The 14,749-nt window shown below is 38.2% G+C and overlaps 1 protein-coding gene across 1 annotated transcript in view; it reads left to right on the forward strand.

Annotated features, from left to right (window-relative positions):
* ADAMTS3 (ADAM metallopeptidase with thrombospondin type 1 motif 3) overlaps positions 1 to 14,749 on the forward strand; it is a 248,180-nt gene that overhangs the window by 111,411 nt on the left and 122,020 nt on the right. The window contains exon 4 of the mRNA XM_059159482.1: positions 2,716 to 2,872. Coding sequence (XP_059015465.1) covers positions 2,716 to 2,872 — 157 coding nt within the window. The remainder of the gene's footprint in view (positions 1 to 2,715; positions 2,873 to 14,749) is intronic.

The following is a 14,749-nucleotide window of genomic DNA, read 5'->3' on the forward strand; positions in this document are numbered from 1 at the left end:
ACAGGCTTAGCGGTGTTAAATTTTTGTGTTACCTATGTTTGCCCAGTCATAAGGGAAACAGCCTGAGGAAGCCCACGTGGTAGGATTTATGAGCTAGCCCTATTCTTGGTATCCACCACTACCACTTACTTCCCTGGGTAGGATACAGTAACGTGGTTCACAGCCAACTGTGACAAGAGAGCCAGGAAATGGAATCTGGCTTAGTGGGGAAAGTAATATCATGGGGACTGGGAATTGAATATTTGCAGTAGGAGGTATGTAGAAATGTTTTTTAAAGGCCTGTGAGCTAATCCTTACTGCCTCGCCGTCACTAGCCATGGTGTCCCCACTAGCCGTTGCCCAGTGCTCATCCTTGTTTCATGGGCCACTCTTTCCATCTACAGTTAGACACGCCTCTGGGAGAAACATGATGATTTGTGGGACGTCTCAAGGTAGGAGGCAGTTTCTGAAATCCACATGGGCACTGATGAGGTCTGTAACGAAGGGAGGGGTGGTGGAAATGGAAGGATGGGACAAGAAGGTAAGAAACGTCCTAGAACGTGGTGACTGCAGGCATTTGGTGCAAAGACAAGACCAGAACAAAGAGGACTGCTGAAGCCCTGCTGATGAAGCTCCGTTTATGAACTTAAATGTGCGCCAGCAGACCAGTGTTTTCAAGATAAAGCCAGTTAATACTGCCTATCACCGATGGATGGCATGAGTGATGAGCCTGGACATTTAAGCCTTGGACACGGAACTCTGTTTTTGCTTAGTCTGAAGGAGTTTTATGAATGTTATGAAACCATACATGCCTGAGAAGGGCAAAAATAATGATGTTGAAATTATTGGTAAAAAGAGATTTTAGAATGAAACACCAATGCTAAAGAGATTAAAATGACAACTGGAAAGCACAAGAAAATGTTGGAAATTCTATTTGTAGAGGAGATCCATTGACAGTAGGGACAACTCGGAAGGATAAAGAGTAATCAGGCCCCTTGTAAAAAACACTGCAGTTCACAGTAGAGGAGTAGAGGAAGAGTGATTGACCAGATGAGAAAACAACTCCAAAAATGGGAGTTAGGTCTCAAAGGTCAGCATGAATATCCAATGCCCATTAGATCAGCGTTCTTTTTAGGGAAAGCTAGAAGTTTCTTCAGGAGGGTAAGGGCTAAGCCTAGTGAAGGAGCCGTGGCCGTGTTTTCTTGTGAGACGGGGTCACGTAAAATCAAGGACTATTCTGTGCATAGCATCAGGGTGAGTGCAGAAGCGCATGGGGAGACACCCTAGTTTCTAAGACCTCCCTGGGATGCTTCCACAGGGAAGGAGAGCAGAGGGCATGCCAGGTGGAAGAAGTCAGAGTAGAAACCAGGGAGCAGAGTCGAATGCAACAGAAACGCTACAGTCAAGCATATTTGTTGCAAACAGGTGCCATATGGGAAGGCATACCTACCTTTAATTTCTGTGCTGCTCAGGGGCACCTGGGTGGCTGAGTGGGTTAAGCTGCTGCCTTCAGCTCAGGGTCCTGGGATCGAGCCCCGCATCAGGCTCTCTGCTCAGTGGGGAGCCTGCTTCCTCCTATCTCTCTGCCTGCCTCTCTGCCTGCTCATCATCTCTCTCTGTCAAATAAATGAATAAAAAATCTTTAATTTCTGTGCTGCTCAACAGAGAGTGGTAGAACTGTTACATCAATAGCTAGAAATGATGCTCATCCCCAAGGTCCAGTCCATGTTTCATGAGAGCCAGTAATCTCCTATTTGAAAATATAGAATAAGCTAAGGGCCTCAGAAGAAAAATAGGACTGACTTCTAGATCCAACATGTGTTTCCAAAATAATTACAATTCCCACACTAACACATTATTTCTCTGACTTAATTTTCAAATAAAAAGCACAAAAATTTAAATTCATACTACATATTAATGTGTGACCTTTAAATTGGAAATGTGAGCTGTAATTATTTGACTATAATGTGGACTTGATACCTAATGAGGAGCAAATTTCAGACAAAAGACATCATTTCTATTCAGCTATAGTAGTGAACATAGTCCTGGGATTTTCTAAGTAAACGATGAAACAGCAGAAAAAAAGACTCTGTTAATGAATCAAGGATAACTTTTTTAGTAGGGAAGGGTGGGGCTTGAGGAGGGAAAAATACGTATAAAATCATCAAGTGTTAGATGAAGATAGGACAAATACGAGTTAGTTCCTCAAATTAATAAATACTGGAAATGCAGTATTTCCACTGAAACTTAAAGAGGCTTTTTAAAGGAACTCATTGTTTTCCTACCATAGTGGTATGGAAGGAAAATGTAAATGACTTAAAAAAAATACTAGCCGTGCACGGGCAGCAGCTCCACAATGGGTGATTATGGGATATTGGAGATGTTTGTTGAGTTTATTTCATAACCCTGTAAGATTTCTTTTAGAGATAAAATACCAAGTAGAATTTATAAATGGACTTCTTTTGCAGGCTAGCAAAGTGCAGACATTGTGTAATTTTCTTATTCTTACTCTATGTAAAGTTCTTATGATACCTTATATGAATTATTTTATTACTATCATTTATGAATTTCTATCTTATGTTAATTATTTAACTATGTAAATTTATAGCCAAAAGTGAAAGAAAAAGCATGAGTTTTCACAAATTATATTCTTGCCATTTAAAAAGGTACTTGTGAGCTAAAGATGACAGCTATTTATCTTTTTAAAATTTTTAAAAAAATTTATGCTTTCTCTAGGCTGGAATGATAAAAAGTGATGATGATGAGTATTTCATTGAACCTTTGGAGAGAGGTAAACAGATGGAGGAAGAAAATGGAAGGATTCATGTTGTCTACAAGAGATCAGCAGTAGAAGGGGCTTCCGGAAACATGTCCCACGACTGCCGATACAGAGGTAGGTATCTTTGACAAGACTTAATAATTAACCATAATTTTAAGATACCTTGAAAACAACTCTCCCAATCAGTTAAGGGAGTGTGATAATCATGTGCTTTTGCATAATATGGAGGTAGTGAAAGAAGTTCCTAAGTCATGAAATTTGGCCCAACTTTCTTGAAACCTATAGCAGAATATAATGTTACTGGTATTATTATTATTTTATTACAGTGCATTATTGTGTTGACAGTCTGTTTGCTATTTATGATTTCTGTTAAGGCTTCACATTAAAATTACCTTTTCTCTCTCTTCTGTGAAAACTTAAAAATATTTTTGCTTTCTTAAAGTATCTAAATTATGAGTTATTAATATTATTCAGACCTTTAAAATGAGATATATTGACATGGCAAAGAGATCGATATGTGGTAGGCACATTTGAAAATACAAATGCTATGTGACTTTAAGGTCTATTTTGCAAATCTTTCTACAATATGGGAGAGATAATGAGTTGAATGATTCTGCCAAATTTTAATTCAAAATAGGCTGGACCGCTCAAGTCAATTAAATTATGGCATGTTAAGCTTCTCTAATTTTGTGTGTTTTAATGAAATCTGAAACTAATTTGTTATTAAAGAGATGTTTTTATTAAGTTGGATATAGAAATTCCCTTAATGGAAAAGAAAGGAAATTTGAGAATTTATGTTTTTTAACCAAATTTCAAAAAGTCTGTATTTCCTTATGTCAGGCCAATTATCTGATTAGAGATAATAGAAATTTCCCCCAGGGAAAATGTCAGTAATATAAATAATCTTAAATTGACCATCTAGATTCTAGATTCATGATATCTTGCCTCCTGAGAGTTATTACCTAGTTTGATTTTCAGATACGTTTCCTTTAATGTGCCACACTAATGGAAGAGTACAATTTAAAATAAATTTTAAATTAACTCGGCCTGAAGAGTTTTTGAGAAATTTCTTATCTGAAGCAACAGCACTGAATTAATAGATGGAAAACTGTGAAATGTGTGCCTGTCCTCAAGGGTCACGGTGGTGTAATTGAAAGAGAATATTTAGGCAGATGCAAGTAATAGCTCTGAAACATCAAGTTGTTCTGTGACCTTAGTAATTCAACTGTTTGATCCTCAGTTTATCTGTGAGCAAAGAATTCAGGTACGTTGCACAATTATAATGTCTTAGAAATAATGCATGCAGATTGTTGAGTGTAGCCCTCGATAATAGTAGATAGGCAATCAGTGCTAGCTGTTACTGTTATTAATCATTAATGATAATAACCTTGTACAAAGATTTACACTTCAGGAATTTTAATTAAAGTCGAACAGTTAGGCATTGCTTGCCTTCGTGTTGTGAATACATTCTTATTAGTTCTCATTTGTATTTTCATGTTTTAAAAATGTCATTCTAAATCTAAAGACTGCTGGGTATGTGAAAAGATAGATAGTAGGATGCTGTACTTTTTCTTCCTTTTTTTTTTTTTTTTAAAGATTTTTTATTTATTTATTTGAAACAGAGAGAGAGAGAGAGATCACAAGTAGGCAGAGAGGCAGGCAGAGAGAGAGGGGGAAGCAGGCTCCCCGCTGGGCAGAGAGCCCGATGCGGGGCTCGATCCCAGGACCCTGAGATCATGACCTGAGCCCAAGGCAGAGGCTTAGCCCACTGAGCCACCCAAGTGCCCCTACAGTACTTTTTCTATAGTTTAATTGTTAATGATATCTAATATCTTTTGTGAGGCAGTGGTTAAATATCTTTTAGTAAAGTGTAGCCTCTATGCTATAGAACCGTAGCAGAGGACTGGAACGTCCTTAGTGCGTACGGCGCTGTGACCTTCCTTCCGGTTGCTCCTTCCGTCACACCTATAGTCTCACCAAGCTTTACTCTGTTGCTCTACTTCAGTCCTTGAGGGTATCCATTTCTATAAATATCAGTCCTGGGAATTTTTAGTAGTCTAATATTTACAGAGAAGGAGAGATTTTTTTTTTCATTGAAATAAGACAGTTATGGGAAATACTATGTTTAATACCTATTGCATTTTTAGAGACTAGATTAGGAAAAATAATTTAGAAGTTAGAGTGTATAAATTTAAAAGAATTAGAGGAGATTAAGGCAGTTTGGGACATTAATTTAGAAAATTATTTAACATATCAAGTAGCATCAACCTTGACTTAACTTTGATTTTATAATGAGTTGTTTTTAAGAGTGCAGGCACTGAAGACTTTATTTTTAATTTTTCAATGATGAGTAGAAGATTACTTTATAGTTGAAGTAGACCATAAAATGCATTTTGGAAGGGTTTTCAGCAATCATCAGTCAAAGGAGGAGGGGTTCCTTTCTTAATTCAAAATTGTTTTAAAACTTCACCCAATATATAACGCAGAATGTTCTATGATAAACCTTAGTATGAGCTTAACAACTTCTGATTTCTTATTTATGAAGTTCTGATTGAACTGAGTTGCCAGTGATTATCAATTTACTTCCTTTTGAGACTCTTAAATTATAACCATATATTTCAGAAATGTAAATATCTTTTTAGGGTAAAAAGAGATTGAGATTCAGAACTTTAAGTACTGTATTATAACTTTAAAATTCTTCTTTTACCTTCTGGGTCACAAGACCGAGAGCCAAGCTTTTTCATGGACTACATACTTTCCGAGTGAAATTAAGAATATATTTTTATACCTTATTCCATCATTCTAAAATGTAGAACTGGACAGATTCTAGGTTTAGACGGTATATTGATTTATAAATGAAAGCTATAGTATCATATGAAATAGCGCTTTGTCTGGATCAACTCAGGATATTATTGTACGAGACACAAGTGGTCTTTCTTCAATAAGTTACTAGAAGAGGATTAAAATACAGAAGAGGTACTTAGAAATACATTTGAGGGCCACGGTCTTCATAAATTTCCCTGACAGCAAATCATCCAGACAGAGTTTCACCAGTGGGGCCCCTATAAATAAACATTCTGCTGTATTTTGCTAGTTGTCTCCATAATCGCCTGGCCACATGTGTTGCTTTGTCAGCTTAGCAACTCAGAACTGACATTCGTTTCATTTCCATAGTTTGGAGTAAGTGTTCTAAATTAAAACCAATTATGTCCTGAACGAAGTGATAGAAGTGAGATGGAGAGAAAGAGCCAAATTGGATTGAGACTGAAGTAAAACCGATGGGGTGATTTGATGCCATCTATCTCGGGGGTAGAGACAGTGACCAAGGATGACTCAGAACACTAATCTGAAAGACGAGAAGATTCTCTTTCCAGAATTCAGGTATTTAAAATGGAAACAGAAATAGGGTTGATGAGGATGACAAGGGGGTATAATTTTGGATCTTTGGGTTCAAAGATCCCCTGGAAAAGTGAGTAAATAAAAAATGCACAGTATATTTTCATAATCATGTGTCAGAGTCAGTGAATGATGGCCCTTACACACATGGTGGTGAAGGGATGAGTAGAGGTTTGCTTGGAGTCAGGGGACAGGTTTTGTCTCGTGGATGCTTAGAGTGTCTTTGTTTGCCTTCTACCCTCTCTTTTCCAAGTTCTTATCGAGAATCAGAAGGTGATCCTTGCACAGAATTGGAAGCCCATTAAAGATATCTGCTACCTATCGCTATAGGAGAGGAAGACATTGTGTCCTCAAAACACAAACACAAGGGGGGCCTGGGTGGCTCAGTGGGTTAAGGCCTCTGCCTTAGGCTCGGGTCATGATCCCAGGGTCCTGGGATCGAGCCCCGCATCGGGCTCTCTGCTCAGCAGGGAGCCTGCTTCCTCCTCTCTCTCTGCCTGCCTCTCTGCCTACTTGTGATCTCTGCCTGTCAAATAAATAAATAAAATCTTAAAAAAAAAAAACACAAACACAAAACTAAACTTTAAGCAGAAAATAGGCTTCTACCACACTCAAGAACACAAAGCTGTTTCACTTGATGAAAAGCAAACAGCTCTTTTGATTCCTACTTTGAACCTGTTGAGAACATAAATGCTATGACTCAACAGTAACACAAACCTGCAACCATTTCCATGTAGTTCACGGATTCTTTCCTTAATTCTTCGTAAGGAAGTTGTATTCTTTTTTGAAATGTGGAAAAATGTGAAGAACTGTTTGAAAATATATTGAACTTGTAAGATCACAGACGCAGCACTCTGCTTTAGAATTACTCTTTTAAGACCGAAAACGGTTTTACACTTGGCAATACAAACAACCTCTCCCAGTGTAGAATTGGCAGGTGTTTATAACACATAGTACTGCCAGTTTCTGGCAAAGAAACCCCATCTTTTTCATTAAACAACAAACATAAACTGTTCATGATTATGATAAAGAACATGTCAAAAAAACCTTATCTACTTCATTATGGGGGGAAAGTTGAATTTCACTATTTTTTCTCTTTTTTTTCTTTTTGATTTCTGCTTTGGGAGGATGGATATCACATCCATTTCTATGCATTCAGTTTGGACAAAATTATTTTATATTTCACTGGTTTTTGAAATTTCATTTGGTAACAGCATGGTTAATCAACCGACAAACGGTCATAAGGTTCACCTCCACTGTTAAATCAATCATCTGAGCCTAAACTCCAATGAAAAACAAAACATAGCCCTGACCATCTCTGAAGAATGTCTGTATTAGGCAGTCTCTTTGGGGGGAAAGGGGGGGCTGTACTTGGATGACATCATTCAGCTTTTCATAATTTTTATTTAATCCCTGGGCCCTTAAGCTTTTCCCATCAAATTACAAACTATTCACTCACCAGAAGCTTTGTGCTAAAGTAATTTTTGTAATTACTTCCTACCAGTGGGAAACAAGGAATAGTAAGCCTTTATCTCCTAGCTTTCTTTCAGGATTTTCATTTTCCTGCACGATCCCAAGCGCTTGTGTTGCTGGCGTGGTTGTCATGGAGCTGTGAAGGAGTGTCTTTGTCCCAGGTGGGAAGCATGTACAAGTCAGAAATGATTTGGGAGTTGCTCCTGGTTGCCAGGGAATGAATCTATGAAACAAGCGCTAGAATAATGGGAAGACTAGTTCTTATTTTGGTGACTCTAGGCACTTCCTAGGCAAAGTCCTTCCTTGAATCTATAGAAAAGTCAGTAGGTGCTATAACCTATTATATTTGGAAGTTCTCATGACCTATGCCCCAATCCAAAAGAGGCAGTGGTGGGCTTTGCAAGCCACAAAAAATGAAAAAAAAAAAAACAAAATCAAGTGAGAGAAATCAATTTTGGCGTCTCTTCTTATTAAATGAGGCATGAAACAGTATTACTAAATTATGAAGATCTGTCAAGTAGTAGCCACTCTTTTAGATAGATGTTAAATAATAAATTTTACTCATTTTTACTTGGCTGCACAATTTAGCTTATAATAAATATGATCTAAGGTCAGCCATTCATCAAAGTTACTACTAGGGATTCATATGGAAATACTACTTATATTTATGTAATTCCTTTTAGGTTGGTTTCGCATATTTTATAATCCATGTATTTATAGTAATTATTGGCAAAAAGAAGGCAATTAAAGATTGAGTTGTTAAATGAAATAATCAGGAAGCAGAGTGATGGTTGAAGATCTTTCAGATGTGAAAGATAGAAGCTAATGCTTTTATGTCCTTGTATTAAAATGTCTTACATGGCCTAATATATCCATTTGTGAATAGGAGTTTGTTTATATAGACTAGGATTAAAGTGTTACAAATATAACTCCATTTTTGTAATAAAGAATTGAATATGGAAAGATACAAACTGTATGGAGAATTGAGAACTTCCGGATGCCTAGTTATTGAAGTGACATTAAAGGACAAAGAGCTTGAAGTTTTTAGATATATCTAGGTGATTGGAACAAAATTGAGAACAGTTATTTTAAATTAGGGTACAAAGCTAAAGCAGATAATGCAGGCTGGACATTGATTCTTAAATTAAATGATTGCCTTTCAGAGGTAACTGTATTGGGGCACCTGGGAGGCTCAGTTTTAAGCGTCTGCCTTCAGCTCAGGTCATGATCTTGGGGTCCTGGGATCGAGCCCCACGTCGGCTCCCTGCCCCGTGGGGAGTCTGCTTCCCCCTTTGCCCCTCCTCCCGCTCATGTGCGCACACGCTCTCTCTCTCTTTCTCTCTCAGATAAATGAAATCTTAAAAAAAGAAGAAGAAACTCAATTATTGAGTCATGAAAGGATGATTATCAATAAATCTGTGAGGATTGGAAATATAATTGTTCTTTCTAAATATAAGATATTTTATTATGAAAATACACTGTAGTGTTTGGTTTTATTTACATGAACTTCCTTTACTTAAAAGGTATAGACGCTATTTGTAGTAAAATAGACCCCGCACGTGGCAAGTCGGCCTGCTTAAACACATTTTAAAGCCTGTACTTAATTTCTTTCCGTGTACAACTTACTTATAAACTTGCATGTTAGTAAGTGGGAAGCATATTGTAAGGAATTCAAATATTTCTAGAGGTTTTGTAAATCTTTTATTTCATTATTTCTGTTTCTAACATAAATATTTTTATGGAAGATAATTTGCTATCAGGATATGTGTGTGTGTGTGTGTGTGTGTAGACATATATATATATATGTATATATACATATATATATATATGTCTTTCATCGTTTTCTTTTTCCTATTAGGTCATCCACTATTAATTTTAAATGTAGAATTATTTATGAGGATAAACACTAGTCACTTCCCTTTGGTATTTTGTCAATAGTTTTGTGTGTGTGGGTTCCTTTCTGTGTCATTCTTGGTCCTCTCTTTCTTTATGGGATCTTTTTATCCCTGTCCCTGCAGAGCATCTTGAAGGTAGATGAAGTGGAAGTTAGTGATATATGTTGAAGAAAACTACAATAATAGGGAAAAATAAGGGTAGCAGAGAAATAATATTTCTATTTGAAAATCATCTGTGATTAGATTATGGGAACTATGAATTAAAATGTGAGGGCTATATTCAGGCCAAGATAATTGCTCCTCTAATGCACAATTCTGCAAGGGGAGCTGAATCCTTGGTTTTGTTCTTTCTAGACACCAAATATTTTGCTCTAATTTTCTCTTGCAGACCACCTGGTCTAGATACCTAATTTTAAAAATTCTTAATGGATGGCCTTGAAGTTGAGACTTTGTGTGAGGTGGAAAGATTTATTTTAGGAATGATGGGAGCCATTTCCCTAAGTAAGACTATAAAGTTTACTGGAGTTAAGTAATTATATATAGCATTTTCTTTTATTACTGTCTAGTACCTTACTGAGTATCTGGAAAAAATATTGGGCAAGTCTGAATGAGGCATTAGTTCAAGCTGGTTTTGTTTTTCTTGTTTAAAGATTGATTGATTTCTCTTAGAGGAGAGTGAGAAAGAGAGAAGGGAACGGGCAGAGGACAAGGAGAGAATCTCAAGCAGAATCCCTGTTGAGTGTGGAGCCTGGCGCAGGGCTTGATCTCAAAATTGGGAGATCATGACCTGAGCCGAAATCAAGAGTTGGACGCTTAACCGACTGAGCCACCCGGGTGCCCCGGTTTTGTATCTTTCACAACTATTATAGCCACTTCTATGCCCCCTTAACTTGTTATGTGCTTTTAGCCTGAGATAGTTTTCATTATTTCAGAGCTCTGATTAGTAAATCAAGTATCCTAAGACTTTTATTCAAAGGACCGTCTTTAATTGTGGTTATTTTCTAGCCAATTCCCGTGGAAGTTTTCATTTCTCTTGAGTGCGCTTTATGGATTGGTGCGTGTTCTTCCAGTGTGAACAACAAGGTCTGTGTGATACTAACCCTGCATTCTGACTTCAGTTCTATGTCTCAGAACTTTGGCGGGTTTCATCATGTTTCCATGTTCTGTGGGGTCTTACTCCCTATACTAGAAGGATAGAAGCAATGTCTAAGCCCCTTTTGGTGAGACGAGTGGGTGATAAAAGTAGATTCTCTTTCATCCTATGCCATGATCCTGATACTAATAAAATGCCACTGGGAAGCCTTCTAGTCATAGGAAATGAGGGTATTAGGACAGATTTTTGAGTTCTTCATTTTGCATCTTGGATGACCCATTTGGACAAAACCAACGGAGGAATTTGATGCAAGTAAACATTGCCCTACTTCATTCTGTAATCCTGGGCTTGGCTTTTGAGTCCAGTGGGAAGTCCTAGGGAAATCACTGCTAGGTAAGGCATATGCACCACCCTACTTATATTTAAAGGAGCTATAATTAAGTACAGCAGGCTAAGTTTTTTGTCTTCTACAGCATCCTTCTCTCATTTGTGGTGACCCAACATCTGGAAAGTCAGCAGAAGCATTTGTGTGGTTGTTATAGGTTTGCTATCCTCTGGGTTCCTGTGGGCATTCCTCCATCACCTACCAGTGCTCTGTCTCTTAAATTTTGGAAGAAATGTTGCAATACCCTGTCATCTCTGACATATACAAAATATTAATGAACCTTTATGTTCAAGCTGGTTTTGTTTATGATATACATTGAGATTTTTTTATAGATTTGGGATCTGAAGCATGGACATTAGTCAAAATAACTGTTATAGTAATCACTCAGATTTTTATTCTCAATCAAACCCCAACTTTGATGGAGTTTTCATCTTTCCTAATTATGTGGCTCATTTTATGTTGCAACTCAGACCTCAACTCACATGTACATAACAGCATCGCTCCTCTGTTTCTTTTTGTGTGTGTGTGACCTTATGAACAACTTTGATAAACTAGCTCAAGTCATTAGCGTTAAGTTCAAATTTTGTATCCTGAACAGACCTTACGTAAATGGGAAGCCAAGAATTGACTCTAAATACTAGTGATTTTGAAAATTGACCTTCCTTTCATTAATACAGTCATTACATTGTAGCACTTGTTAATTCTGCACAAATATTCATGCAGAAGACAAAGAAAAAGCAGGGGGAGAAGGGCAGTTGTCCTACAATATAGAATGCTTTACATGTTGATCTTGCGCAGGAGTCTTCTACATCAACTGGTATGTGGGTTTCTTTGGCTGGCTGAGTAGGCCCCACTGGGCTGATACTCTGTGTCTGCCTGGCCGCTGCAGGCCCTGCTGGCTTTTCCTGCTGGTCTTTCTCAATTTGACTAGAGGCTGCTCTCCCTGGCGCAGTGGACCACCCTGAATCTGGCGAGGCACCTTACGCCGCAGCCTGTGTGGCCCACGGCAGTCTGTTGTGGGACCACGTTGAGTCTGGGTTCAGCAGCCCTTTTTACAGGCTCCCTGGGAAACTTGGATACTGTTCTTTTTGCAGTACAGGAAGTAAGGGGAGTCGTGGCTTCCTCGGCTGCCACCAGATTGGATGGGCCACCTGCCCTGAGGTGGTCTCTTTCCAGAGGCCCCAGGACAGAGCAGGAAAAAAGGCTTTGGTGCTTGGAGATCCCCACAGATCTGTATATTTTAATAACATGGCCCTTCTCTTCTGAGCCTTGGCCTTGAAGGGAACTGGGAAGAAGTCAGGACCACTGTCTCCTCATTCCCGTTTGTCTCTTTTGTCCCCAAAGCAGTGCAAGATCTAAAGGACCCGACTTGCCTTTTCCTTCCTCTGATTACAAGCTTCCTCCTTACCACGGCAGTCCCATGCCTAAGACGCACGATGGCCAGGACTTCCCTCTGATAGGAGGAAAACACAAATGAAAACCAAGCATGCAAATAAAAAACTGCTGTTTTCTGCCTTCCAGGCCTGGTGTTGATTTGTTATGTGTTGATTTGATTTGTATTGATTGTTATGTGAGAACCAAGAGAATTATAGCATCCTTTCTTTCCATTCAGCCTTGCTTACCAATCTCTTTGCTTTGGACAAATCTTACTTGAGCTCCAGAAGCTGAATATTGAATTTCCTTTTATTCTTTTTTTTTTTTTTTTTTTTTTTTGAAGATTTTATTTATTTATTTGAGAGGGAGAGAAAGAGAGAGCATGAGAGGGGAGAAGGTCAGAGGGAGAAGCAGACTCCCATGGAGCTGGGAACCCGACTCAATCCCGGGACTCTGGGATCATGATCTGAGCCAAAGGCAGTGGCTTAAACAACTGAGCCACCCAGGCCCCCGAGTTTCCTTTTGATCTTGATGCAACAATCTGACGGTCCAATGGCTTCCTCCTTCTCTCTCACTCAAGGTCTCCCAGCCACTGTTGGGATGATCAGCAAGTCATCTACACACAAACACAGGGAAGAATAAACACTGTATTTTCCAAATATCCTTCCCATTACATAAGGTACCATATTTCTGCGGTCCACGTTGCTGTAGTGGACCACATAGTGTAGATACATACGGTTTTGTAGAAAGGGTTGTTGAAAGGGCTCTTATTAGACTCTTTCCCCCTCATTTTATATGTGTAAGTTTGGATGAAGAAGGATAAGATGCCAAATACAAAAATAGTGACAAACAGGGTTACCGATGTAATCAATGTCAGGAAAAAAATTGACATTCATAACTCAAGCCATTACTTACCACGTGAGTTAGGGTCTAAATTACATCACAAATACGGCTTTGACACCTAGAGTCACCAAGAGAACCCTGCAGTTTTCAGTTTGTCCGTATCTATACCTCTAAACTCAGTCTGAATACTACTGGACTATTATTTTCTTTTTCTAACGAATACCTGCAAATACAGAATTTTATCCCAAATTCCACAGAATTTTATTTGTGATTAAAAGAAGAAATCAAAGATCTATTCTCTTTGTGAATATAGAAACCTGAGGTTTTATTTATGATAGAATTGTTATTTATGATAGAATTTATGATAGAATATGTTAGGTGATTTTTTTTTTTTTTTAATATAGAGCAGCGTAATAGTATAATCATCACAAGTCCCTGTGCTTACTTTTGCAGATTTGTTAAACTTTTGGTCCAGAGATAGAAGAATGGTGTTAAAAGTGACAGAGGTAGCATGTCCAGTCCTCCTGCAGTTGAAAAAGGGAGGTCATCTGTTTTAGTCTTCTTCAGTTCTTGGCAATAACAAAGGAAAAATTAATAAGGCCAGTCATGAAGGCAGTTTCTTGCTTCAGGTTCTCAGATCCAGTGACTAAGGCTTAAAGAACAACTTGAATGTGATATACAGCAGGAAAACTTACAGGAATGGGAAACCGGAACTTCTCAGTGTTTAGTCCCTTGAGAATATCCCTTACATTTCTAGGTATAGGGCCAGAATATTAGTGACTATTTCAGAAAACATATTTTGATTATGGAGATGGATCACACACGTTCTCCGTTCAATCCCCTTTCCACACTCACTCTAACCCCACCTTAATGGCCATTCCTGTGAAAGGTGTTTCATAGCCAAAGGAAGACAGTCCAAGTGTGTTAAATTTTTTTAGTGTAAAGTCAGCCAAGGATATTCTGTAAAAACAGATTCAAACATTTGAATCTGATCTGTTGAGCCAGTTTTAAAATTAGATCTTCAAACTGGATCTTTAGAACACTAAAGAAATCAGAAATCTCAGCGGTGACTTTTTTTTTTTTTTTTTTGGTTAGAGATACGTGTATCTCTAACAGTCTTTACTATTTCCTATTTCACAGAGAAGGAGAAAGAGCTCGCATTTTTCAGCTAGTTCACGAGAAAACTAAAACATTTATGAGAGATGGAATAGGGGTCCATAGTTTATGCCTTCAAGAAGTATGACGACAAGGTGCCTGGGTGGCTCAATTGGTTAAGCATCTGCCTTTGGTTCAGGTCATGACCTCGGGGTCGGAGGGTGGAGTCCTTGGTCAGGCTCCCTGCTCAGTAGGCAATCAGCTTCTCCCTCTGCCCTTCCCCTCATTTGTGATCTCTCTCTCTCTCTCTCAAATAATTAAATAAAATCTTAAAAAAAAATAAGGAAGACATGATAAAAAATTAAATATTGAGTTTCAGAGAAATACCAAGTATATTATTGACACAGATACATTATTTTGGTGTCTTGGGTACTCAG

This window comes from Mustela lutreola, chromosome 1, assembly GCF_030435805.1.
Source record: "Mustela lutreola isolate mMusLut2 chromosome 1, mMusLut2.pri, whole genome shotgun sequence".
NCBI lineage: Eukaryota > Metazoa > Chordata > Mammalia > Carnivora > Mustelidae > Mustela > Mustela lutreola.